The 25,737-nt window shown below is 62.7% G+C and overlaps 1 protein-coding gene across 2 annotated transcripts; it reads left to right on the top strand.

Annotated features, from left to right (window-relative positions):
* Window positions 1-140: 140 nt before the first annotated feature.
* LOC149858770 (3',5'-cyclic-AMP phosphodiesterase 4A-like) lies at window positions 141-25,696 on the top strand. 2 transcript variants are annotated; one of them, XM_090059748.1, is made up of 15 exons: window positions 141-692; window positions 15,754-15,939; window positions 16,012-16,048; window positions 16,195-16,268; window positions 16,446-16,495; window positions 16,688-16,800; window positions 20,359-20,452; window positions 21,330-21,508; window positions 21,791-21,889; window positions 22,309-22,473; window positions 22,794-22,893; window positions 23,544-23,698; window positions 24,406-24,528; window positions 24,714-24,896; window positions 25,279-25,696. In XM_090059748.1, the coding sequence occupies exons 1-15, from the start codon at window positions 412-414 to the stop codon at window positions 25,624-25,626; spliced, it is 2,187 nt and encodes a 728-aa protein (XP_089915874.1). In that variant the 5' UTR covers window positions 141-411; the 3' UTR covers window positions 25,627-25,696. The 2 variants fall into 2 exon arrangements, with proteins under 2 accessions (XP_089915874.1, XP_089915875.1); XM_090059749.1 differs by lacking the exon at window positions 141-692 and adding an exon at window positions 10,567-11,025.
* Window positions 25,697-25,737: the final 41 nt, after the last annotated feature.

Genomic DNA, 25,737 nt, shown 5'->3' with positions numbered 1-25,737 from the left:
GGCGCGGCTCCGTGCGGGGGCGGGAGGCAGGTGCTCGGTGCTGCGGCGCGGGGGAAGCCGAGCCCCGGCCCCGCCCCCGGCTCCTCCCAGGCGCGGGGCTGCGGGGGGCGGAGCGGCGGCGGCGGCGGCTGCGGGCTCGGCCGGAGCATGCGGGGCGCGGCGCTCGCTGCCTAGAGCCGCCCGGGCCATGCTGCCCCCCGGGCCGGGGCGCCCGCCGCCGCCGCCGCGCCCCGCCCCAGCCCCCGGCGCGCGGGGCCCCCCCCGGGCTGCGGAGCTCGCCGCCGCCACCCCCTGCCCGCAGCCGCCGCCGCCGCCTCCCGCCGGGGCCATGCAGCGGGAGCCCGGCGCCGGGCAGCCGGAGTCCCGGCGCGCCGCGCGGCTCTGAGCCCGGAGCTCGCAGCCGCAGCCGCGATGGAGCCGCCGGCGGCGGCCAGGAAGAGCCTGTCGCTGTCCCTGCCCGGCCCCGCCACGCTCAAGCCCCCGCAGCACCTGTGGCGGCAGCCGCGGACGCCGATCCGCATCCAGCAGCGCGGCTACTCGGACACGGAGCGCGGGCGCCCCTCGCACCGGCCCATGGAGCGGGCCGACGCCCTCGACGCCAGCGACCGCCCGGGGCTCAAGAAGTGCCGTATGTCCTGGCCCTCCTCCTTCCAGGGCACCCCCAGCGCCGGCGCCCACGGCGGGGCTAAGCGGTAGGTGCCCGGGTAGTGGGGGGCCCCCCTGGGCTCCGGCACAGCCCGCCCCAGCCTGAGCACAGTGGGTTGCGGTGCAGTAGCGTGGGCACCCGGCACGTGGCTGTGGCAGAGTAGGGGGGGCACACATGTGTCTGCGACGTCTTGGGGGGCTCCTGGCCGCCAACACCTCCAGGTTTGGGAGCCCAGTGCCCAGTGACATGCACAGGGGCTCCGTCCATCTGCCATGTGTCACTGCCATGTCCCCCCGTCAAGGAATCGGGACTGGTGGCTGTGGCTAACCCAACCCAGCTTTGCCTGGGTTCACAGGGGCCCAGTGGCAGAGTGCCACTGTCTTGCTCTGGTCTCATCCAGCAGGGGGAGGAGGGGCTGGTAGTGGCCTGGGAGAGCTCCTTTCTCAGGCCCTGCCAGCTCGAGAGCACCGTCTGTCCCTCGCCATCACCAGTGCCTTGGGCTTCCCTGTGGTCACCTAGCTCCAGGACCTGGCGGTTTGTTGACCCCCACGTGCATCCAAGCTGCCAAGAGGGGTCATTCTCCCAGTGCTGACCCGCCTTGGCCACATGTCCTGCTGCTTGGGGAATGCAGGGTCTGGCATGCTGGCCATGGCTGACTGGATGCTCCAGGCTAGTCTCAGGAGTTGGCCATGTTAACTCCTGTCTGGAGCAAGATGAGGGCTTCTCCCTGGCCTCTCCAGGTATCCTTTGTGCTAGCAAAGCCCTGAGCCTTTGATGTCTCCTGGGAGGTTGGAGGATTCTCATCCGGCCAGTGCTCTCTGGACACCCCCACCTGACTCTGTCCCAGGCAGTCTGGACTGGAGCAGATGTGAGGGGTCTGTGGGGTTCTTCACTGGGGAAGGGAGTGGCACTCTGATCTGGGGAGGGGGCTGGAATGGTACCTTTTGGCCTGGTGGGGACGAAACCCAGGAGGCAGTCAGGGGCTGAGTCCTTGTGCTGCCAGTTGCCTCAGTTTCCCCTGTTGGCCATGAGGGACAAGGACACTGCCTGTGCCCACAAGCTTGTACACTGCATGGTGCCATAGCCAGAGCCTTGGGCAGCCCTGGGTTCTCCTTGTCATGAGCCAGCCAGTGTCAGTAGGGCTGGGGTGGATGGTCAGGCCCTAGCTGGGGAAAGCTGCACCTCGCTGAATCCCTGCCTCTCCTCCCAGCCTTGCCGAGCCTGGTGCCACCTGAGCTCCTCTGCCAAAGGCCCCCAGCCCAAGCTGGACCCCGCGGACAGCTCCCATCCTCTTGCCTGGCTCTAATGGTGGTGGCCAGGCCTGCAGAAGGGAAGTGGGCACCTTGGTGTCTGGTGCCCAAAGGTAGCAGCAGACAATGCCTGGGAGTACCTGACCCAGCATTTTGGTCCAATGGGAGCTGTTTCTGCCCATTGCCCTTATCTCTAGCAGCTCCAAGGCCTCACTCAGAGTCATTCTTCTCCCCTTTCATCCCTTCAACCATTCAGAGTGGTCCCGGCAGTCAGGTCAGGCTCTGTCTGTCACAGGCTGTGAAGCTGAGGGAGGTTGGCTGTGGACAGCTGACCTTCAGTGTCTGCTGGAGCAGGTGCGACTTGCAGGAGCTTCTTAGTCAGTCTGTATTTGCACCACTCCCCTCTTGCCTTCTGCTGAGTGTTTCTCCATGCCAGGACTTCCCCCCCTCACTAGCATTCTGCTGTCAGGAGCAGGAGGGATAGAACCCATGAGTCCTGGCTGCCAACTCTAACCCCTTGGCTCTGCTGCCCTCCCGGATGTGCGTCTTGCAGATGGCCCCACAGAGCTGGGTGCTGGGTGGGGAGAGCGCACTGCTGCCTCAGGGCCTGGTGCCATGGGGGCGGACAGACAGCATGTGAACGCTGGTTAAACAGGATTGGGATAGGGCTGGGGGGCGTGGGAGTCAGCGTCAGGTTCCTAGAACAGCTTCATCCCTGCAGTGCCGGGGCAGTTCCCCCCCTGTGCTCACGGCCTGGAGTAAGCAGATACCCCAGAGCTGGTTACCCCAGGGTAACTTAACACTTGGGTCATAGCTACGTCTGCCTGAACCTCTGGGTAGGAGGGATTTGGGGCTGGATTTTGGGGGGGAGGGGTGAATTGGTGCAGCTCCAGTAGGCGAGCTTGTGGCCCCCACGGGGTTGAGCAGCCTTAGGGCTGCCTTGGGTGGCCACCACAATACCACCCATCACTGCTCTGTGTCCCCACCAGCCATGGAGGGTTGTGACTGCCTACCCCGTGTACACATGTGTTCAATGGCTTGTGGACATGGTGCTCTGGGCAATGCACATACATGTAGATGGAGCCAGGTCCTGACTCCAGAGTGAGGCCAGTTGGCACTTGCCGTTCCCCTCCCCCCTCTCTGGAACCCACTGGCAGCCAGAGCCGGCGCCCAAGCCGGAGTGGAGCCGGTAGCTCTGACTCACTCCGCGCCTGTTTACCAAGCCTCTCTTTCGGCAGGCAGCACCGGCCCCACCACCCTCCCCTCTCCCACAGCAGAGAGGAGCCCAAGGCAAGCCCGAGTCTGTGCCCAGGCCTATGTGTGCCATTATGGCCGGAGCTGCATGTACACACATGCACATGCTCCATATTGCTGCAGGGCCCTGCCCAGAAATGGGGTTTTAGGGCAGGGTGCATGTGTGTGCATGTACCCCCTGTGCCAGGGGCTGCACAGACCAAGAGCAGAAGCCCTGGCCTCAACATGGCTCTTTGGCTACCACCACAAGCATTTATCTGCACGGCCTCTGTCCTATTTCCGCCCCTTCCCCCACTAATCCCAGATCTGCAGTTGCTTCATCTTGGTCCCCAGCTCCCTAATGAACACCTCCTGGGGTGCCCCTGGCTCCCAGATAATGAGGCTCGGGCAGTCAGGCTACTGGGGCTAATGGCTGGTGCCTGGGCATACTGAGTTAACAAGCTCTCCCATCCTCTGCTTATTAAGTGGTGATGGAGAGGAGAGGCCTGAGGCAGGGGTAGCAGGCTTGAGAACCTTGTAGCCTTGCCACTGATCTCCTCAACAGCCTTGGCCATGTCTCTGTCCTGCCACCCAGCACCTACAGGAACCTCCATCTCCAGTCCAGCACTGCCTCTGCCCCAGGGGGCTCTGGTGCAGGGGTTGGTGGTAGCAGGGGTGGGGGGGGACGGCGGCGCAGTGCCACCAGTGCTGGCTGGGGGCAGGGTTAAAGTGCAGAAGCCTGGCAGATGGTCAGACATGCTTCTCTTTCCCATTTCCCCTGGTCCCCATGAATGTAGCAATTAGCATGACAAGCAATTTCCTCTCCCGGTGCTTGTGCCAGGGAGGTTGGGGGGTGGGGGCTATAAATAACCAGATGCATCACATGTGCCAGACCTGTCATGGACCCTTTGCCCTAGTCTGAGCTTCCCCTCCAGGGCCACAGGTGGCTTGTCTGGGCCATGCTCTATGCTGGGGACAGGACAGGGACAAGTGTGTGTACATTGACTCTGTTGGGGTGTCTGGGATGGGGGGACTTTAAAGAAGGGGGTCTGGGAGCCGCCTGGATGCCTGGGTTCTCTCCCAGCTGTGGGAGGCAGTAGGGGCTGGTGGGATGGAGCAGAAGAGCTGTGAGCCCAGATGCCTGGGTTCTGTCTGGGGTGGGAATAGGGTGTAGTGCTTCCCCGCCCTGCCAGGTGCTGGGCCACTGCCTGATGGGATAGGGCCTTCTCTTCGTGCTTGCTGCCAACTGCTTGCTCTGCCCCAGAAGCAGCCACATTTCCAGGGGGCAATGGATCTGGGCAGGCAAGCAGCTCCAGACCAGAGCCACAGGTGAGGTGGGTGTCACGACCCTTATAGCAATAAGGTAGCACTCACATGGGCCCCAGCACCACAGCACAGAGCTGGGGGCTCTGAGAAGCTGGCATGAGTGAGTCATCATGGCTGGAGGGAGGGGGGGAGATTTGATGCGGCGTCAAAGAGCTCCAGCATGATGGAAAAGGTGGCCCTATGCCCTGGGGAGTTGTGGGACCTGGCTAGAGCAGGGACCCATGGGTTTTATCCCCAGCGTAGGGAGGGGAGTGGAGGAAGGGAGAGCAAGGAGCCAGGACTCCTGGGTCCTGTCCCTGGCTCTGGCCTCACAGTCAGGAAAAGAAGGGGTCACATCCAGGATGCTTGCATTCTATCCTGGGGGGTGAGAGAGGAGCAGGGTCTAGTGTCTGAGGGCAGGGTAGGGGTCTGGGAGTCCAGACATCAAGGTGGAGCTGCCTTCCTCCAGATGGGGAAACTGAAGCACAAGGGAGAGGAGCATATTATCTCTTGGCTTGTGGAGAGAGCAGGGAAAGGACCCAGGGGTCCTTATCCCCCCCATCCCTGCACTAACCTGATAGACATCCGATGCTGCCATGCCTAGAGCTGTGTGGTGCCCAGTGCTGCACATCTGCCAGCCGCTGGGAGTTCAGAGGGAGGAGGGGCCTTGGCAGGGGAACCCAGGTGTTCCCATCTCCCCCGGGCAGGGTAGCCTGGTGAGCACCTGGAGTGCGAAGTGAAGTGCTGGCACTGCATAATGACATGCACAAGCTAATTGGCAAGGCACAGCCCCCACAGAGCTGGTGCCTGCCCAGGGGCTCTGATACCTCCCTTGCCAGGCTGGGGATGGGGGCTTCCTCTGCCCTGTGCCTCAGTTTCCCCTGAGAGATGGCTCCGGCAGAGGGAGACTGCTGTTTGCAGGCAGGGCCACAGCAGCTGCAGCCCCATAATGAAGATGGATGAGCTGCTGCATGGGGACTCTTCATTAGCAGGATCGATGGAGGCCTGGCACGGCCGGGGGAAGCTGCTGCTGCAGCTATGTGGCATGGCTGGGATTGGGGCCCTGGCAACAGATGCCCCCCAGCCAGGATCAGGGCCTTGGTGCTTTCTTTTGGTGGGGAGGGGTGGGGGGCATCTGAGCCATGCTAGGTACCCTGCCAGTGAGGGATGGCTCCTAGAATTGGGGGAGTGGGACAGTAGGCTGCCATCTTCCCTCCTGCCAGGTGGGGTCCCGGCCCCCCTAGCACTTTTGGGCAGGGTATTTGGGGACTTAACTCCTTCAGAGCCAGGCTGGACTGGATAGTGTCAGGGGCCCTGATGCCCAACTGTCCTGCTTGACCTGTCACCACTTGGCTGCGGCTGGCTTTGGGGAGGAGCATTCCCCAGGGGCTGACTGCACTACCCTGTGCTTCAGCCTCTGCACCTGTGTGTGCTGCTGGATGTGTGTTTGTATGTGTGCACTTGCTCAGGAGTTGCACAAGAATGCCTGGGCATATATACACACACCTAGCTGATCCGGGGGCCTGTGCATGTGTCTGTGTGTGCATGAGTGTACTTGCTTGGGGGGTGGGGGGGCAAGCATGTCTGTGTATATATTGTACACATACCTACTGGCCCTGGCGGGGGCTGTGTATGTGTGCACATGTGCATGGGCACGCATGTACTTGCCTGTACAGGTGGTCAGGAAGGAATTGGAATGGGCTGTTCCCTGGCACTGAATGGGATGGCAACAAGGGGCCCGGGCTCCCCATGTGCTCGCACACACTCACATGACTGTTGGGCCTCTTGCCACCTCCTCCCCCATCTGGTGCTTTCCAGGGCCAGGATAAATAGATGCAGCAGTAAACAAACAAACCTGGTGGGGAAACCAGGGCTGTGGAGCAAGGGATGGAACCCAGGCATCCTGGCTCCCCGGCCTCCCCTTCCTGTCTTAGCTGGTGGATGCCACTTGCCCACCCAGAAGAGAGAACCAAGGCGACCTGGAAGCTCCCAGCCTCCCCTGCTCCAGCCCAGGGGACCCTCGGCCCTCTCCCAGATGGGGGAGAGAACCCAGGCATCCTGGCCAGATCCCTCTCTCTGCAGACACCGCCCCCCCCCACAACACCCTCCGCCCCAGCCTTCATGGTGCTAAATTTACCACCAGTGACTCAGCCTCTGCCTCTGACGCAGCCGCGCCCCCTCCCCGCTGCCACTGCCACAGCTGCCATGGGGCCACATTGAGCCCCCCCCCCCCCCAGCACTGCACAGACCCTGGCAGAAACCCCCTCTGTCCTTGTGGCCACCCAGCTCACACCCTAGCAAGGTGGGTAGGGTGGAGGGGGGAGTGTCCTATCACCTGCCGTTGGCTGCTCCACTAGGCCCACCCCCCGGGATAGGTGTTTCCAACATGACCCTTGGCATGCATGTATGCAGGTGTACATGTATGTGTGCATATGCATGAATGTACTTGCATTCTCTGCTGGTTTGGGTTGGGTCTGTCCACATTTGAAAAGCAATGGTTGGGGATGTTTACCTAATCTCCATCTCTAGCCCATCTGTCTGGCACTTCATCCATCTATCCCTGGGCCATTGGTGCTGCCTGGAGCAGGGACCCAGAGGAGGGGCTGGCTGGGCTCAAGGCAGCCTCCCCCACCCCCGCCCCATTCAGACACTCAGGCCCTGTGCAGAGCTGCCCCAGCCCAGGTGGCTCTGGCTCTCAGCCTGGCTCCAGGTGGCTCCAAGTGTTTCTTGGGGGCTGTCGAGGGTTGGCACAGGCTGCTTGGGCAGTGCAAGGGGCACTGAGGTGTGTTCTACTGTGACAGCCATGTGAGGGCACTGGGGTTTGCATGAGTGTGATGGCTATGCAAGGCCACTGGGACATACACTGGTGCAATAGCTGTGCAAGGATGTTGGGGTGTGCTCTAGTGTGAGGGCATTGGGGCGTGCACAAGTGCAATGGCTGTGCAAGGGCTACTGATGTTGCACTAGTGCCATGGCTGTGAGAGATTGTGAGGGACAGGTTGGGGGCAGGGACACATGATCAGGGCCCCCTCTTCCCCCTCCCCCCAAACAGCTGCTGTCCTTGGGAGCTGGCTGATATCACTATCATCCCCATAGCAGACCAGTGTGATGTCACCAGGGAGTGGGGGGGTGGGGGCTTGGGGAAGAAAATCTCCCACCCCCATGGCCTCTGAGAGGAAGGAAGTGGCCGGTGGCTGGGAGCCCGGGTGAGGGTGGGGTGGCTACTACACACATTACAGTAGCTTCCTTCACCCCCCGCCAGGCCCCACAGAGCCTGTGTGTATGTGTGTGTGGGGGGGCGGGTGGCACTCCAGAAACGGGACACAGGGAAACTGAGGCACAGGGGGCATCCTCCACACCTGCTGAGTCCAAGCCACCTGGCACATGGGGGAGGTCCTTGTCCCCACCACCATTCCCATCCCCTCCCCCATGCCCTTTCCTTCCAGGCCAGGGTCACATCCTTTCAGCTGGGAAACTGAGGCAGGAAGGGGCCTGGGCTGTGGTTCCTGTTTCATGTTCCCCATCCCCCTGCAACATGTGCTGTGCACACACATGCATGCACATGCACATGCACACAGGGCTCCAGAAACAGCTGGGCAGGGCCCCGTGCAGGGGGCGGGGCGGGATGGGGCGGTGGAGCAGGCAGCACCCATGGTGCTGACTGGTTGCTTGTGTTTGTACTGTGGGGGCTCAGCCCAGTCCTGTCCTGCCCAAGGTCACAGAACAGGCGGGAAGGAAGCAAGTGGAAGCTGCCAGGCACTGGTGCCAGGAGGAGGGACTGGGCTGAGCTGGACTGGACTGGGCTGGGCCTGGCTAGCAGGATTCCAGGCAGGGCCAGGCTGTGGCAGAGCACAGTGCCCTCCTGGCTGGTGACTCCCTAGTGCCCACAGAGCCTGGGCCTCTGCCCTGACTGTGGTGTTCCCTGTTACCCAGTGCTGGCACGGTCATGGCCCAGGAAGGCAAACACAGGGCTCTGCCACAGATCCCAGAGCTGGAGCAGCTGCCCCAGACAGACGAGGATGCCTTCCTGCCTGGCCCCAGCCCTGGCCCCAGCCCCGGGTCTGGGCAGTCCCCACTCACCCGGCGTGGCTCAGGCTGCCACTCACCTCACTCACCCATCTTCTTCCCTGGCGGCTCCTCCAGTTTCCTTCAGCGCCTGCGGCTCAACCGGAGCATCCAGGAGCACGGCCGCAAGCTGAGGGGAGGGTAAGGAGCAGGCGTGGGTAGCCCAGGGTTAAGCCCCCCTCCTCCACAGGGTCCTCAGTGGGCCACACTGGGGTGCTGGGGAGGGAGAGAACCCAGTTTTCTGGGTTCCCAGGCCCCCCCTACTCACCTTCCAGTCACCCCCATTCCTTCTAGTGCTGGAAAGAACCCAGGTGTCCAGGCTCCCCAGCCCTAACCCATGAGATCCACTTGCCCTTCTGAGAACCCAGCAGGGAAAACCATGGGCTGCAGCATGGTATTGCTATAGAGAAAGGGGGAAGTTTGTTGCTACTGTAACCACTGGTCCCCACTGCCTTCCCAGAGCTGGGAGAACCCAGATGCCTGGGCTCCCAGCAGACCCTGCTCCAAGCTCCTAACCCCACTGCCATCCCAGAGCTAGATAGACCCCAGGTATCCAGGCTCCCAGTCCCCCTGCTCTGGCCTGGGGTTCATTCCTCTCTGGGTAGATGAGACCTGGATGCCAGAGACCCCCAGAGGCAGCTGCCTGGGCCCAACTGGCCCTGGGGCCTGTGGCCTTGCCTTCCCCTCCCCCAGCCTGGGTGGTCCAAATGTGGAACAGCTGTGTCTGTCATAAAAGGTCTGGACAGAAAGCTGGGAGCTCTGGACTGTCCTGCTTCCCTCCCCCCCTTAGTGCCAGCAATCCCACCAACATCAGCAGCTGGGACCTGGGACACCTAGGTCCTCTCCCTGCCCCCCATCCCCACAGCTGTGCTTCAGTTTCCCACCTTGGACCATGCAGCACCTGGCATGAGATGGGGGCGCAGGGCAGGGGGGACAGATGGACAGGCAGGTGGGGAAATAGCGAGAGTGGGAGGTCGGGTATGGGGTTTCCCTCCTCCCCCTGCCCGCATGTCCTCACCCGCCAGCTTATCGTGCTTGAGGCCCGGACAGGGCAGGATGTTGCAGTGCCTGGGAGATCAGGACTGATAGCGGGTGGGAGGGGGGCAGCTGTGAGCCTTGATGGGTCTGGGGTTTCTATTGGGCTGGAGGGGGTTAATCCCCCTCCCCAGCTGGCACATGGCCTGGGCAGTGCTCTTGTGGGGCATGGTGGAGGGGGAGGCAGAGGGCCCAGTGTTGCTGCTAAGGGGGTGGGGTGGCTGTAAGTGTTGATGATAAGTGGTGGGTGGTCCAAAGTGTTATTACTAAGGGGGCAGAGGGCCCAGTATTGCCGCTAAGGAGTGGGGGTGGCCCTGAGCCTTGCTGCTAAGGGGTGGGGAACCCAGTGTTGCTCGTAAGGGGCAAGTGGCCCAGAACGTTGCTGCTAAGGGGGCATGGGGCAAGTATTGCTGCTATGGGGTGGGCAGACCCCAGTGTTGCTGCTGAGGAGGTGGGGTCGCCCCGAGCATTGCTACTAAGGGGCCGGGTGGCCCAGTGTTGCTGCTAAGGGGCGGGTGGGTGTTGTGTTGCTGCAAAGGCGGGAGCTAAGCCCTGTGCAGTCCCCGATGTCGTCCACCAGGGGGCAGCGCAGCCGCGGTCCCCGCCTGACCCTCGAGCCCCCGGGAGGGACGGGGGAGAGCCGCCAGTGGGACCCACATTTCCCCTAACCCGGGCCCGTCGCTGCCCTGCCCCCCTGCGCCGAGCTGTGCCCAGGGCGTTGGGGCAGCGGAGCTGGCAGCCGGGACGCCTGCGGGGAGCGGGGGCGCTCAGGGGCTGAAGCCCGGGCGCCTGGGTTCCCTGCCCAGCTTCGCTGCCGCGCGAGGGGGGCCGGGGCCGGGGCCTCCTCGCTCCTGCCTCAGTTTCCCCAAGCGGGCGCGGGGCAGCCCGGGGGGCGAGGAGGGATGCCGGTGGGGATCGTGCCCTGCATGCCCCGCCCGGGCAGAAACGAAGGGGTTAACCCCCTCATGCTCACACGCGTGGCCCCGCGCCCGGCCCCGCCCTCTCCCCCGTGGGTCCGGGATCTGCCGTCAGCGCCGGGCCGGGCCTCGCCGCACTCAGCCCCGCGCCTGGCGGCTGCCGAGAGCCGGAACGGAGCCGAGCCTGGCTGGACCCCGCCGGCTCGCGCAGCCCGTCGCCCCCGGCCCCGGACTCCTGGGTCCCCGCAGGGCGAGACACCGGTCCCGCCCCCCGCTCCGAGCCCGGACTCGCGGGTCCTCTCCCGGTTTTGGAGCGGGGGCAGTCGCGGGGGCCCGGACGCCGGGGCTTTCCGGGGGCGGGGGGAGGCAGCGGTGTGCCCCGCCCTGGCTCCACCCCGCGATCCCGTCCCGGCTTTGCGGCCGGAGCCGCGCTGGGGCCGCCCGGGGCGCAGCCGGCCCGGCCCGCAGGCCCGATGTCCCCGCGGCCCGGGGCCCGCCTGGGGCCACCCCGCGCCATGCACTTCTCCTTCAGCGACGCTGACATCGAGCGGCACCGCCTGGCCAAGGCGCGGAGGTGGGTGCCCGGCCTGGCCCCCAAGCTGCTGCGCCCCCTCCCCGTCTGTTTTCTGCTGGCACTTTGGATGGGGCTGGGGGGCCTGGCTGGCCCTGGGCAGCAAAGCCCTGCTGCCCCCTTCCTCCTCCTGCCCCAGTGTAGAGGGGAGCACACGCAGGTGCCAGGTGCAGGGTCACGGTGAGCAGAACCGGGAGCTTGCGGGGTGCTGCTTCATGCGAGGACATTGGGAGCTTGTGGGGTGTTGCTTTGTGCAAGGACATTGCATGCCCCATGCAAGTGATTTTCATGAGTGGCTGCAGCTAGGACTGGGGGCAGAGGGGACGAAGCCCTGGGGACCCCCCTGCCTGCTTCAGCCCCTGGCCTTTAGGGGCTGGCACATGCGTGTGTAAGGGGTAGCCAGGGGAATCATTGGCTCTGCTCCCTGCCTGTCTCTGCCAGCCAGGAGCAGCTGGGCTCACTGGGAAAGGTCAGGCTGGAAACCAGAGTCATGAGCTATATATAACCCCGGTCCAGTGCCTGGGCCAGGCCATGCCCCCCAGGGGGGCTGGAGGGTGAGTCATGCTTTGCTGCAAGGCCCCATTGTGCACCAGAACTCATGACAGGTTTGCATACTTGTGTGAGCACACTGAGGCTGTATGGTGGCACCATCTGTGCAGGGCTGGGGGCAGTGGGGGTAAGTGTGTGGCACACAGCTCTGAGGCAGAGGCAGGCACATGGCAAGGGTAGGTGTGAATGCATGCATATGTGATTTGCATGCACATGCAGAAGCATGCATGGACACACGTGCAGAGACAAATGTTGGTACATGAATGTACATGATAAACACTTCACAATGGGCACAGAGGCACCTGCTAACACACAGGCAGAAACCTTGTGCCATCCAGCAGTGCCCACAGGGACACGCATGCCCACAAGGGATGACAGGCACCAGGGCCCCAACTCTCTCCTGGTACCACGGGAGCACATGGATGTGCTCCCACACACCACTGCACACCTGTATGCACCCAGAGGCACCTGGCCACACTCACATCAGTGCACATGGACTTACACACCTGCCTGCCCAGGAACATGCACGCAGACACACAAATGCAGAGGGGCAATGTGCCCACTGGTACAGAACCCCATGCTGGTGCATGTGGAAACACTCTTGTGCACACACACACGCACATGTGCATGCACCACCCCCTCTCCTCACACCCAGACACACCTCCCTAGAACAAGCACATGCCAAACTACCCTGTGCACCAGACCCTCCCCCAACCCCGATGCCAGGATTCTGTGACTGGGATGAGCCTGGGGTGTCTTGCTTATGCCCCAGGTCTGGGGGGGAAACAGACTTTGGGGAAAGAGCTTCCCCCACCACAAAGGGGGAAACTGAGGCATGGTTGGGGACCCGCACCATCCAGGGAAGATCACAAAACTTCCACCCCCTGCTCACGTTTGCTCTAACCACTAGGGTCCAGGGTCCTCTCTGTGCCAGATGGAAAACCCAGGAGTCCTGGCTCCTGCCCGGGGCACTGCCCTGGATTAACCCCCTCCCCAGACCAGGATCAAGGCCCCTTCTCTATCCCAGGCTGCCTAGGGTCCCTTTGAAGGCTCTGTACTCCCCCCAGGCCGTACTGCTGTGGGGCAGCCAGGGACAAGGCCGAGAGCTGTCAGGGCTGTGCTAAGCTGATCAGTCCTGACACCAGCGGCTTTCACCAGCACCAGCTGCACCCTGGCCCCCCTCCCCCCCTCCCTGCATTCCCACTCCTTCAGCACCCCCTGCATATGCCTCACCATGCAGGCGGTGTGGGCTCATGCATGTGCTTGGCCTGGCTCCCCAGGGCAGGGAGTTGTGGCCAGCAGGAGTCCTGTCTATCATCAACAGCTCCCCCCCCCCCGCCCAGAGGTCACCTTGAGGCCAGCACTGTGCTCCTGGTGAGACCTAGAACTGGATTCTCTGGGAAAAGAGAGGACTGGAGCAGGGAGGCTGGGAGCCTGATGCCTGGGTTCTTGGGGGCAGAGGCACAGTTGGGGATAGTGGTTAGAGCAGTGGGGGCTGGGAGCCCAGATGCCTGGGTTCTCTCCCCACTCTGGGGAGGGGTAAGAGTGTATTGGGGAGGGGTTGTCGGGATGCCTGGGTTGTCCCCCACAGCAACCACACGGTTTCCAAAGCCATCTATAGAACCCGGGTGTCTGAGCTTCTAACCACCACCACCCCTCCTGCCCCACAACTACCACCCTCTGTGCTTCAGTTTCCCTGTGGGGGGGCAGGGAGGGGGCACGGCAGTTTACAGCCCCCCTTCCCACCCCAAAGTAGGCTGAGACTTCCCCCTCCCCCCAACTTCATGCAGCGCGCCAGGGGTTGTGTAACAGGCTTAGCTGGGGGTGGGCCAGACCACGTGTGTTCCCGGTCTGCGCCCTGGTGTCTCCAAGAGCGCCCCCCCCAGCTGACGTCACAGCTGGAGGGAAACCCAGGCTAAGGAGGGGGCACGGGGCAGGCTCTGTGCATGGGGGGGGCTGCATATGCCCTGCACATCTGTGCATGTGTATCACGTATGTTCTGTATGTGCATGCCTGGCACACCTGTGAGGCACGTGTGCATGCATCATGTATGTGCTGTGTGTATGTGTGCTCTTCATATCCCTGCTGAGTGGGCATGCTGCGTGTGCAAGCATGTGCCCCCTTGCTATGCACATTCAGTGCATGTATGTGCCTGACCTTGCAAGTCCCAAGCCATGCCACCCCCACACACACACACTGCTGGGCAGGCCTGTCCAAGCAGTGTCTTTGGAGGGAGATAGCAGGGGGGTTCCTCAGGGTCTCGCTCCACCTTGTGGCAGCAATTGGCAGCTGTGGGCAAAGGCAGCAACAGATGAAGGGTTAATGCTGGGTGCTGAGTCATGCAAACACCTGGAGCCTTGGGGGTGTGGGCTAGGAGCAGGTGCTTCCCCCACCACTCCAAGGCCTCTCCCTTTCCAGGTGCAGCAGTTTAGGGGGGCAGGGATCCCCTGACAGGAGCCATGTCAGGCACTGCACAAACAGCCCCTGTCCCATGGAGCCTGGACACAGAAACTGAGGCACGGGGAGGGGGCAGCTGCGATTCCGAGCGGGAGGGGAGCAGTGAAGCCTGCCCAGTCCTCCACATCCCTTGGCTGGGTCCCTCCCAACCCCCCCCATCTCCCGCCTTGCATGGCCCATGACTGACACATGCACACACCAGCTGGCTCAGGCCACATGCTGATGTCACTATTGCCACAGACACCGAGACCCAGGCGGGGCCTTGGGCTTCCTGTGAGAGTTCCAACCCAGCCCCCGGCTCCCCCTCTACCCACCCAGCACCTCCCTGGGTGTGCGTAGGTACACACATGTGCATAAGAGGGATTGTGTGCACCCGCATATGCGTACATTGAGCTTGCACATATATGTGTACATGTGTCAGGCTTGCCCAGCGCAGGTGTGTGCCCCAGGCTTGCACACCCAGTGGCTGCTGGCACATTGGGTATGCAAGGGTGTATGTGCTGGGTTTGCACACCCATGCTGGATTCATTGCATGGGAGGGAGTTTGCACAAGAGGGAGCTGGGCCAGGATGTGTGAGGGAAGGGGGTGATACATGCATGTGAACTGGTGCAGGTGCCTCAGGCTTGCACGTGCAAGCGCAAAGGACCATGTGCTGCTGCCCTCTGCTGGGAGACTCCAATCCAACCCGGTCAAAACTGCAACCCAGGACCCTGATCCAGGCCTCCTCAGGCCTTGCTAATGAAGACATAGCCCTGAGGCCAGTGAGATGAGGGCTACGGGTCAGGAGTGAGGGGCAGTGGCAGAGCTAGGACCTCACAGGGCTGCGGTTCAGGAATGAAGCCATGCCAGGCTATATCAAACCCCATCACCATGGTCCTGTTGGCACCAGGGCAGGACCCTGAGTGCACGGGGCGGGGAGCCTGGGTGGGGCGGGGCTGAGGGGGGGCAGGGCGGAGCCAGGGGGGCAGGACAGGGGGCTGAGGCCTGGGGTTGCTGCTTTCTTTCTGCTGCAACTGAAAGTGAAAGGGTCCTGGGGCAGAGGAAGCCCTGAAGCAGGTGCTTCCGGGTGCTTTCCCTGGCCCCCGGCCCTGGGGGGCCCTGTCATTGGGGACAGGGGGAGCTGTGCTCTACAGCCAGGCTCCCTGGCCCTTTCCAGCCTGGTCGCGGGCACTTCTGCCCTGCACAGAGCCCAATGTGGCACGGCTGGGGAGTGGCCAGGCACCCGCATGGCTTTGGGCTGGGCCCCACGGGATCCCCCCCCACCCCGTAACCCCCTGGGCCCTCCCCCCTCCATGGCCCTGCCCTGCACTTCACTGCACCCCCGCAGGTGAGTGGGTGCCACCACTGCCCATGGGCCCTGGCCTGGGGGGACAGGGTAGCACCCCTCTGGCTCCTCCCTTCCAGGGAGCAGCAGCTGGAGGGGAAGGAGTCCCCCCAGGTGGGGGCAGGAGGGGTCTGTGCTGCACCGTCTCTGAGCAGGCCTGCAGGAGTGAACGGGCTTATGGAACATCCGCAGAACGGGGCTGTCACTGGGTTGTGGGTTGGGAGTGAGGGGAACTGAGTTTGTGGCAGAGGGCTGTGGATCAAGAGTGAGGGGCACCTGCTTGGCTGGGGGCTGTGGGTCAGGATGGTGGCTGCAAGTCTGAAGTGAGGGGCACCCCCTGACATGGGTCAGGAGTGAGGGGCACCATTTCACCCATTCTCGCCCCTTCTCTTTCCTCTAGCCTGGAGTCAGAGAATGGGCCGTGGGGGGGCCGGAGCCCACTGGAGCCGCAGGCGAGCCCAGGGCTGGTGCTGGCCCCCAGCTTCCCACAGAGCCAGCGGCGTGAGTCCTTCCTGTACCGCTCTGACAGCGACTACGACATGTCGCCCAAGACCATGTCCCGCAACTCCTCAATCACCAGTGATGCGTGAGTCCCCCTTGGCCCCTCCCCCCCAGCTCTCCCCCCACCCCACACTGACCCCCTTTCCTTCCCCCACAGCCACGCCGAGGACTTTATCGTCACCCCGTTTGCCCAGGTAGGTCAGGGTGGTGGGTGGAAAGGTCGCAGAGGGTGGGAGTGGCAGCGCCGCAGGGCCTGTGGAGGAGCCAAGCAACAGGGGTCTCAGCCCTCAGGGGGGTCCTGCCCCGCCCCCCAGCACTAATCTCCCACCCTCTCCTGCAGGTGCTGGCCAGTCTGCGCAGTGTCCGGAGCAACTTCTCCATCCTGGCCAATGTGCCCACACCCACAGCCAGCAAGTGAGTGACCCCCATCCCCCAGGGACTCCCAATCCAGCAGAGCTGCCCTGAGATCACCCTGGGAACTGGGCCTCTGCTGCACCCCCAACCCAGTGCCCCCTAGTGCAGAGGCATCCCGTGTGCCCTTTGGGGGAGTCGAGGGACCAGCGGGCGCTGAGGGCATGTCGTTCCCTGCAGGAGGTCGCCTGTGTGCAGCCAGCCGCCTGTGTGCAAGGCCACACTCTCAGGTAATGGGGTACAAGGGGTTAATTTCCCCCTCCCTGGTTGGGCCTGGGTCACCCCAATGTGGGGGAGGCACCTTTTGGTGCCCCCCTCACCCTATTCAGTTAATTTTCACTATGCTGGGATGTGCAGGGAGGCAGCCTCTGCCCCCGTGCCCCCCCCGAACCCTCCCTCACTGGTCCCTGCCCCCCGCCCAGAGGAGACATACCAGCAGCTGGCCAAGGAGACACTGGAGGAGCTAGACTGGTGCCTAGACCAGCTGGAAACCATCCAGACCTACCGCTCCGTCAGCGAGATGGCCTCCAACAAGGTGGGCACAGGGCGGAGGGGCAGTGCAGGCAGCCCTACTGCATTGTGGGTCACCTGGGGTGGGTGGTAGCAGTGGGATCCCTGGGCGGGAACTTGCTTAGCCAGGCATGTGTCCACATGTGGAACAGTGCCTGTGGGGATGTCCTGGCATGCGTGTGCCCTGCCCCTCCGTGGGCAAGAGCGCACAAGCCCTGGCACATGTGTGTGCGTGTGCGGGTACCTGCTGCTGAGTGTGCAGGGGTGGGACGTGTGCAAAGGTCTGAGGGCATGTGTGGGCGTGACTCCATGTGTACGTTCCTGACTGCATGTACAGGGGCGTGACTGCTTGTGTATGCATATTGGCATGGAAACAGCCCCCACTTACACCAGGGTTTGGGGCAGGGGCCTTTTGAGGGAGACTGCAGAGGGGGCAGTGGCACCCCCTACTGGAGATGGCGGCTGTAGCTGGTGCAGGGACCACTGGGGCTGGGGGCTGGGGGCAGGAGGCTGGGGCACAGCTTGTCTGGATGTGCCGTGGGACACATGGATTCTCAATGCAGTTTAAGGGTCCTGATGCCCAGGCCATGATGGGGGAGTGGGCGGCTGGAAGCCCAGATCCTTGGGTTTTCTCCAGGTATAAGAGAGGAGTGGGATTGGGGTGGGGGGGTTAGAGCAGGGAGGGTGGCTTTGAACCACATAGGGGAGGGGGCTGGGAGCTCAGACACCTGGGTTCTCTCCAGCTCTGGGAAGGCAGGAGGGCTGAGGGATCAGAGCAGGGGGTGGAGGGAGGGCCTGGGAGCCAGGACACTGGGGTTCTTCTGCCAAGCCCACCCCTCCCTATGTCTGGGGGGAATCCCATGTCCCTGTCTTGCTGTCTCCTGGGGGGGCAGTCCCTTTCTCCCCTATTCCTGGGGATCCCCCCACCCCCAAGTGCACAGGCCCCTCCCCTGCCGGTGCAGCCCCTCCCCCCTGACATCACAGCCGGTGCTGCAGTGAGCCAGGCCTGGCCGGGATGCGGCTGCCAGGGCACCCGTCGCCCCAGTGACCACGGCCCGGCGACGGGGGCGGAGCCGCCGCATCCCCCATCCCGCTGGTCCAGCCCCCCCCTCCCCCAGTGCCCCAGTGCATTGTGGGCATCTCCCTGCTCCTCTATCACCGCGGCATCCCCCCCGGCGCAGGCCACGGCCCCCCCCAGCCCCCAGCCTGCCCCCTGCCACCATGTGAGGGGTCGCCGGGGCCTGCGCCGTGGGGGGGAGGCCTTGCCCCCCCCCCAAATCCCACCATGCTGGGGGCCGGCTGGGGGCAGTGAGCGGGGGCCAGGGAGACACGTCAGGGGGGCCAGGGGGGGCCCCAGACCCGCGGAAGATGCCCCTGGTCGACTTCTTCTGCGAGACCTGTGCCAAGCCATGGCTGGTGGGCTGGTGGGATCAGGTAAGGGGGTGCTGGGGGGGGCACAATGCAGGTTGGGGGGACCAAGGGTTGTTTTGGGGACCTTGGCAAGGTCCAGCGGGGGGGGGTGCTGGCACCAGGTGTGTGGGGGGGAGGGATGTCACGTCCTTTCAGCGACAGCACAATGTCACATTGGTGGCGCTGAGGCCCCTGCAGCCCCCGTTGGTCCCCAGCTGTCCTGGGGGCAAGGGCAGGGACAGGAGCAAGGTGGGGGGATGTGGGGCCTGGAGTGGGGGATACAGGCTGGGGTGGAGGTGGGTGTCCAGGCCCCTGATGTTTGGAGGGTGCCTGTGCATCCGGGGGGGCTGGGCTGGGCTGGGCTGTGTGCGCGCACGCGTGCGTGCGTGCGTGCGTGTGTGTGGTCAAGGAAGGCTGGGTTGTGTGTGTGTGCGCGTGCGCTTCAGAGGTTGGGCTGTATGCATGTGTATGCGTGTGTGTGTGTGTTCAAGGAAGGCTGAGTTGCATGTGTACGTGCGGTTGTGTGTGTCTGTCTGTCCAGGGGATGCTGGGCTCTGCGTGCGCATCTAAGTGTGTCTGTGAGTGTGTGTGTGTCCATGGGGGGTAGGAGAGAAGGGCTATGGGTCTGCATGCCTGTTGTGTGTGCATGTACATATACATACGTATGTGCACCCAGGGCCTTGGTGCTGGGAGGTTTTGAGGCACGCCTCCTGTAGCTCTGGGCATGTTCCTGGGGGTTGTTTTGCTCCCCCCCACTCCCTTCCTCCAGGCCTGGCAGTGGCAGGAGTCCTGGCTGGGATGTGACATGGGGACAGGGCTGTCCATTCCTGGGTGGAGGGGAGACCTGTTACCTCACAGCCCCACCCTCCATGATGTTGTGCCCCACACCAAGCCCAGCTGTCCCCACAGCCCCAGAACCAGAGAAAGACCCAGGCATCTGGACTCCCAGCCCTCCCTGCTCCACCCCAGCCGCCACTCCCCTGTCAAAGAACACAAGTGTCTGGGCTCCCAGAACCATTGCCTAGTTGGCCATAGTTTCCAGGGGGGGACCCATTGCAGGGGCCCCTTTAACTCCTCACCTGCTACACCCAGCTAATGCCTGGCTGCTGTGGGGCACTGGGCTGGCACTGCCAGGCCCAGGCCAGGGGTGGGGGACAGGGAAAGGGAGGCCTGGCCCAGCCCAGCAGGAGTGGTGGGCACTCAAGGCCTTATGCAGCACCACCTTTGCCTGGGTCCCAGGAGGAGGGGAGAGGGGGGCTGAGACCCGATAGGCTGAAGAGAGGGGAGCAAGTAGGATCTGGCACCACCTATCTGCTGGGACCCCTGTCTGTTCCCCTACCACAACCCCCAGCCACATACACTGCTGGGTTCCAGACCCAAGTAGGCATGGTGGGGGTTAAACTATCTTGGGGATGGGCAGCATGGCAGGGGTTAACACCCCCACAGGCTCTGGGCAACCACAGCCTGGGGAAGAGGAGAATGGGGCAGTTGCTAAGGAGATTCTAGTCGCTATGGAGATGGGGCAGAGGGCTCTGATTGGCTGGTGAGGAGGAGGAGCCCTCCCCCCCTCCCCAGACTGGAGTTGGGGGGATGCTCTGGGCTCTGGGGGAAGGCAAGGAGACAGGTCCCCCGCTTCCCCCCCAGCCACTGTCCAGCACCAGGATGAGTCACCACGGTGCCTGTGCCTCAAGGACAAATGAGGACTTGCTGGCTGCCCACCCTGCATCTTGGGAGGGGAGTGGGACCTAGCAGGCAGAGCAGAGGGGTCTGGGAGCCTGGATTACCTGGGTTCTATCCTGCACTGAGGAGGAGAGTGATTGAAGCTGGGGGGATGGGGAGCCTGGACATCTGGGTTCTCTCCTGTCTTGGGAGAGGAGTGATTGGAGGTGGGGGCATGCAAAACTTGGACACCTGGGTTCTCTCCTTGGCTGTGGCCATGTAGGGGTGGGGGAAGGGGCGACAGGTCTCCTGGGTTCTCTCAGTGACCTGAGGCTCCGTCCATGGGAAGGGGACAGGACAGGGTCCCTCCAGCTCCTCCATCTGGATCTCAAGGGAATCCTGCCTAGTGGGGCAACTGGGGGAGAGGGGGCCCTCTGGAGCAGTTTGGTGGGGCTTGCATGGGGATTCATGGGGAAGCGTGCAAGGCCTGACTCACCCGCTCCCTCCCCCCCAGTTCAAGAGGATGCTGAACCGTGAGCTGACCCACCTGTCCGAGATGAGCCGCTCTGGCAACCAGGTCTCTGAGTACATCTCCAGCACCTTCCTCGGTGAGGGCCCATGGGAGTGGGGGGGGCCACCAGAGGCCTGGGTCCTCTCCAGCACCCAAGGGAAGGGGGGCACTGTGCTCCTTTGCTGAGGCCTGGCAGAGCTCCTTGTATGCATGCACCCTCCCCTGCATGCATTCTCTGCTCTTGCACATGTGCCCCAATGCACATGCCCCAACATACCTGCGCACATGTGTGCTCTTGCATGCAGAACAGTTCTTTCACATGCAGCCTCCCATGCACATACACATGCACACACCCAGCTCACATGTGCGCCCAGTGGCTGTGCCACCATGCACATATGCTCCCTCATCCTGTTGCACATGGAGAAGTCCTGTGCACACCCCACTCCAGCACATGCTTTCACGGATGCCCTGCCTGTGTGCACATGCACACATATGTGTGTTCTCGCACACATGAGCATAATCTCACACTACCTCCTGGGCTGCTGCCTGCCTGTCCTTGCACATGTTCCCCCCACTGCCTCTGGCCTGAGTCAGTGTTGATGTAGTGCCATCAATGGGACCTTGTGAGCACTGGGGCCAGGGCCAGAGCTGAGCCTACGTGGCTGGGGCAGTGCCAGCCCTCCTCACCCTCCCTGCCCAGCCCTGCTCCTGCCCTCCTGGTGCTGCCTTTCAGGCCAGGGGCCCGCTGCCTGGGTTCTCTCCAGCCCTGGGTGGACAGTGGGGGTGGCAGAGTTGGGAGTCTGGAAGCTTGGGTCCTCTGAGACATGGGGAGGGGAAAAGAGATAGGTCTTGCCCTAGCATGTATGCCTGTTTGTGCACCTGCTCACACATCTGGGCATTCATGGGTTTGCACAAGGGCTCCAGGCCACTTACCTGTCCTGATCCTGCCCCTGCCCTCCCCCCCCCCCCCCCAGACAAGCAGAATGATGTGGAGATCCCATCACCGACCCCCCGTGACCGTGAGAAGAAGAAGAAGCAGCAGCCGATGGCCCAGATCAGCGGTGTCAAGAAACTCACGCACAGCTCGAGCCTCAGCAACTCCAGCATCCCCCGCTTTGGCATCAAGACTGACCAGGAGGAGCTGCTCAGCAAGGTGGGCTGGAACTGTGGGGCAGGTGTGAGGGGCACCAGCAGGGCTGGAGGGGTGTGTGTGCAGGGGGTTGCAAGTTGGGAGTGAGGGGCACAGGCCAGGCTGGGGGCTGCAGGGCGGGAGTGAGGAGCACTGTCATAGGGCTGTAAGTCAGGAGGGGCACTGGCAGGGATGGGGGCTATGGGGCAGGAGTGAGGGTCATCGACAGGGCTGGGGGTTGCAGGGGGCTTCAGGTCGGGAGTGAGGGGCATTGGTAACCCACACCCCTGCTCTTCCTCTCCCCAGGAGCTCGAAAATTTGAACAAGTGGGGCTTGAACATTTTCCATGTGGCTGAGTTCTCCAACAGCCGCTCCCTGAGCTGTATCATGTACACAATATTCCAGGTATGTGCCTAGGCCTGTGGGGAGTTGGGGGGTACATTCCCCCATCCCATCCCAGCAGAGTCCACCCTACCCTGCTCCACCCCACACTGGAGCTGGGACCCATCTGATGTGGTCTCCTGAGGGTGAGGATGGCAGTCTGGACACCTGAGTTTTCTCCCTGCCGCTCTGTGAGGGGGTGGGGTCTAGTGAATTAGAGGAAGTGGGGTGGGGAGCCGGGATGCCTGGGTTCTCTGGGAGGGAAGTGGGTTTGGGGGTTGGAGGAGGTGCTGTGAGCCCAGATGCCTGGGTTCTGCCCCAGCTCTGGATCAGGATCAGGGTCTCGTGATTAGAGAAGGGCTGGGGGCCTGTCCTGCCCCATGGCATCCCATGCCATGGCACTGCCAGGTCACAGCCCCCCCTCCACTCCAATTCCTATCCAGGAGCGGGAGCTGGTGAAGACGTTCAAGATCCCAGTGGACACACTGCTCACGTACGTCATGACGCTGGAGGATCACTACCACGCCGACGTGGCCTATCACAACAGCCTGCATGCCGCAGACGTCACCCAGTCCACGCACGTCCTGCTTTCCACCCCTGCCCTCGATGTGCGTGCAAGCTTGGGCTGGGGGGCTGGGGGTTGAGAGTGAAGAGCACCAGCAGGGCTGGAGGGGCAGGGTGCTGTGGGTAGGAAGTTGGGCAGGGGGGTGTGGGCCCTGTATCTCAGTCCTGCAGAGGGCATGGGCAGAGTGGCGGCCCGGACGCCTGGGTTCTTCTGCTGCCAGGTGCTGGCAGCCCACAGATGTTGGCAGGTGGCCAAGGCCCTTCCCACAGGCCACCTGTCTGTGTTGGCTAATCAGGCACTGAGGGTGAGGGAGGGGCAGAGCCAGGTGGGATGTGGGTGGGGCTCACACACAACTACTCCCAGGCTGTCTTCACCGACCTGGAGATCCTGGCCGCGCTTTTTGCCGCCGCTATCCACGATGTTGACCACCCAGGCGTTTCCAACCAGTTCCTCATCAACACCAGTAAGTACTGGAAGGGAGGGAGGGGCCTATGTGCCTCCTGCCCTCACTTGTGCATGCACACACACACACATGCAATGTTTTGTGCACTTCTGAACATACTTGTGCACTCACCCCCCCGTGCAAGCCATACTTCCTGCTCAGCTCCTGCATGTAGCCCTGCCCCCAGCTAGGACAGACCTCCACCCCCCAGAGAGAAACCCTGGTCTTCCCCATAGTTTCATAGTTGTTAGGGGCTGGAAGGAACCTTACAGAATCATCAGGTCCAGTCCCCCTGCACTTGGGCAGAAAAGACTGCTGGGGTTAGATGACCCCAGCACGATGGGTGTCAAGTTGTCATCCCCCAGGGGCCTTGGTGAATAGATGCTCCCCCAGGCCCTGATGTAGGCCTCTAATATACTTACAGGCTGCCACTAAATCCCCTCTGAGTCTTCTCTTCTTCAGGCTGAACAGTGTAAAGTTTTTTAGCCTCTCCTCATGACCTGATCTCTAGGCCTCTAATCAGGTACATGGCCCTCCCCCCTGTCCCCCAGGAATCCCAGCCCAGAGCTCTGGGGACAGGGGAGTATGCAGGGACTGTATCCATACAGCTGGGGAGGAGTGGGGAGAAGACCTCTGAGCCCCCCCACCCAACGCTGCCCTGTACCCCACAGACTCGGAGCTGGCACTGATGTACAATGATGAGTCAGTGTTGGAGAACCACCACCTGGCCGTGGGCTTCAAGCTGCTGCAGGAGGAAAACTGCGACATCTTCCAGAACTTGAGCAAGCGGCAGCGCCAGACCCTGCGCAAAATGGTCATCGACATGGTGAGGGGGTACTGTTAAGCAGGGAGAGACCAAGGGAGGGGAGACCTGTGCCCCCCCTGTGTGTATGGGCGACCAGTGCGTAGCTGAAGCTAAGCAGTGCCTGGCAAGTTCCATGCCTGGGTGAGAGACCACATTGGCTGCTTTCTCTCTTTCCCCCTTGCCCTTCCAGGGCTTCTCTGAGGAAGAGGCAGGGTCCAGTTCCCAGGAGTCCCCAGGGGTCTTGCTTTACAGCCATGCCCGGAACAGGCACTGAGGAGTGGGTTTTGAGGGCTGAGCCTAGGTCACTTCCCTCTGCTGGGGGGTTCTTCCATATGGTTTAGATCAGTGGCTGGGAGGAAGCAGCCCTGCCAGGGGGCTGGGGGCTTAGATACCTGGGTTCAATCCCAGCTCTGGAAGTGAGATGAGGAATCTGACAAGTTAGAACACTGGGGGGCTAGAGGCCTGGAGGCCTGGGCTCTTTTCCTCAGCTCCTTGAAGCAAGTGGGGTATAATGTGTAAAGTGGGCGGGGAGTGATGGTTCAGAAGCCTGGGTTTTATCCCAGCTCTGGGGGTGGAACTAGCAGCCAGGACTTCTGAATTCTTTCCCAGCTTGGAGTGCGGCAGGAACAGGCTGGCAGGTTAGAGCTGGGGGACTGAGACTGGCAGTGTGGGGTGATGGTCTCCTTCCTCTTCCCTGTCACTCTCTTCCCTCTCTCCCCGCAACCCAGGTCCTGGCCACAGACATGTCAAAGCACATGAGCCTCTTGGCCGATCTCAAGACAATGGTGGAGACCAAGAAGGTGACAAGCTCAGGGGTGCTGCTGCTGGACAACTACACCGACCGGATACAGGTGGGGCTGGCTCAGAGACTACTCCCACCCAGCCAGGCCTGCCCCTTCCACCTCTGACAGCCTGGATGCATGCACATTCCCCTTGGCCCCTCAATCTAGCCAGATCGTTCTGTGGGTCTCCCAGGCAGACCTCCTGGCAGGGGAGTGGTGGTGATGGGCACCCCTGACATCTGCCCCTGGCCCAGGTGCTGAGGAACATGGTGCACTGCGCAGACCTGAGCAACCCCACAAAGCCACTTGAGCTGTATCGGCAATGGACGGACCGCATCATGGAGGAGTTTTTCCGGCAAGGCGACAAGGAGCGGGAGCGTGGCATGGAAATCAGTCCCATGTGCGACAAGCACACGGCCTCCGTGGAGAAGTCCCAGGTGTGTGTGTGGGGACAGGGCCTCTGAGCAGCTCAGACCCCTCTAGCTGGGATCAGGGCCATGTTGGGTGCAGTACAAGCCCCCCCAAGCTGAGATATGTGGGCCTCAGGCACTTTACAGACCTCCCAGCCTGAGATTGAGGGGTGTTGGGTGCTATATAGACCCCACAGGCTGGGATCGAGGCCTCCATCTTGCCAGTCACGGCCATGTCTCCATATCCTTCAGCCTCTCTGACCCTTTCAGACCTGTGTGACCTGCCCACATCTGGGTGCTAGACCCAGGTATCTATCCCCAAGCCCTGTGTGACCTGTCTGCAGCCAGATGCGGGACCCAGGGATCCAGGCTCCCCTGGCTGATCCATCACCTGCCCCCCCGCCCTCAGGTTGGCTTCATCGACTACATCGTGCACCCCCTGTGGGAGACATGGGCTGACTTGGTGCACCCAGACGCACAGGAGATCCTGGACACGCTGGAGGACAACCGGGACTGGTATCACGGCATGATCCCGCAGAGCCCATCACCACCCCCGGAGCCTGGCCCTGGCGTCGACCCCACACTCGACAAATTCCAGTTCGAGCTGACACTGGAGGAGGAAGCCGAGGCTGAGGACTCAGACCTGCCCAAGTGCGCCCAGCCCCTGCCTGGCACTGCCCTGGAGCCCCTGGGCCCTGGGGACCAGGAGAAGGACGGGAACACAGGACAGGACACGGCCGAGCCCGGGGGCTCGTGACTCAGGGTTCGGCCCTCCCCAGCTCATGGGGCAGAGACTGAAGCCACAATGCTGCTCTCCTCTGTCTGGATCTTTCTTTTTATGGGTTTTTTTTGCGTTCCGGCTCCGGTT

This window comes from Crocodylus siamensis, chromosome 8 (assembly GCF_052110815.1).
Source record: "Crocodylus siamensis isolate JL-2025a chromosome 8, ASM5211081v1, whole genome shotgun sequence".
Classification (NCBI taxonomy): Eukaryota; Metazoa; Chordata; order Crocodylia; family Crocodylidae; genus Crocodylus; species Crocodylus siamensis.
The sequence above is the reverse complement of the archived record's forward strand: the minus strand, read 5'-3'. Positions and strand labels throughout refer to the sequence as shown.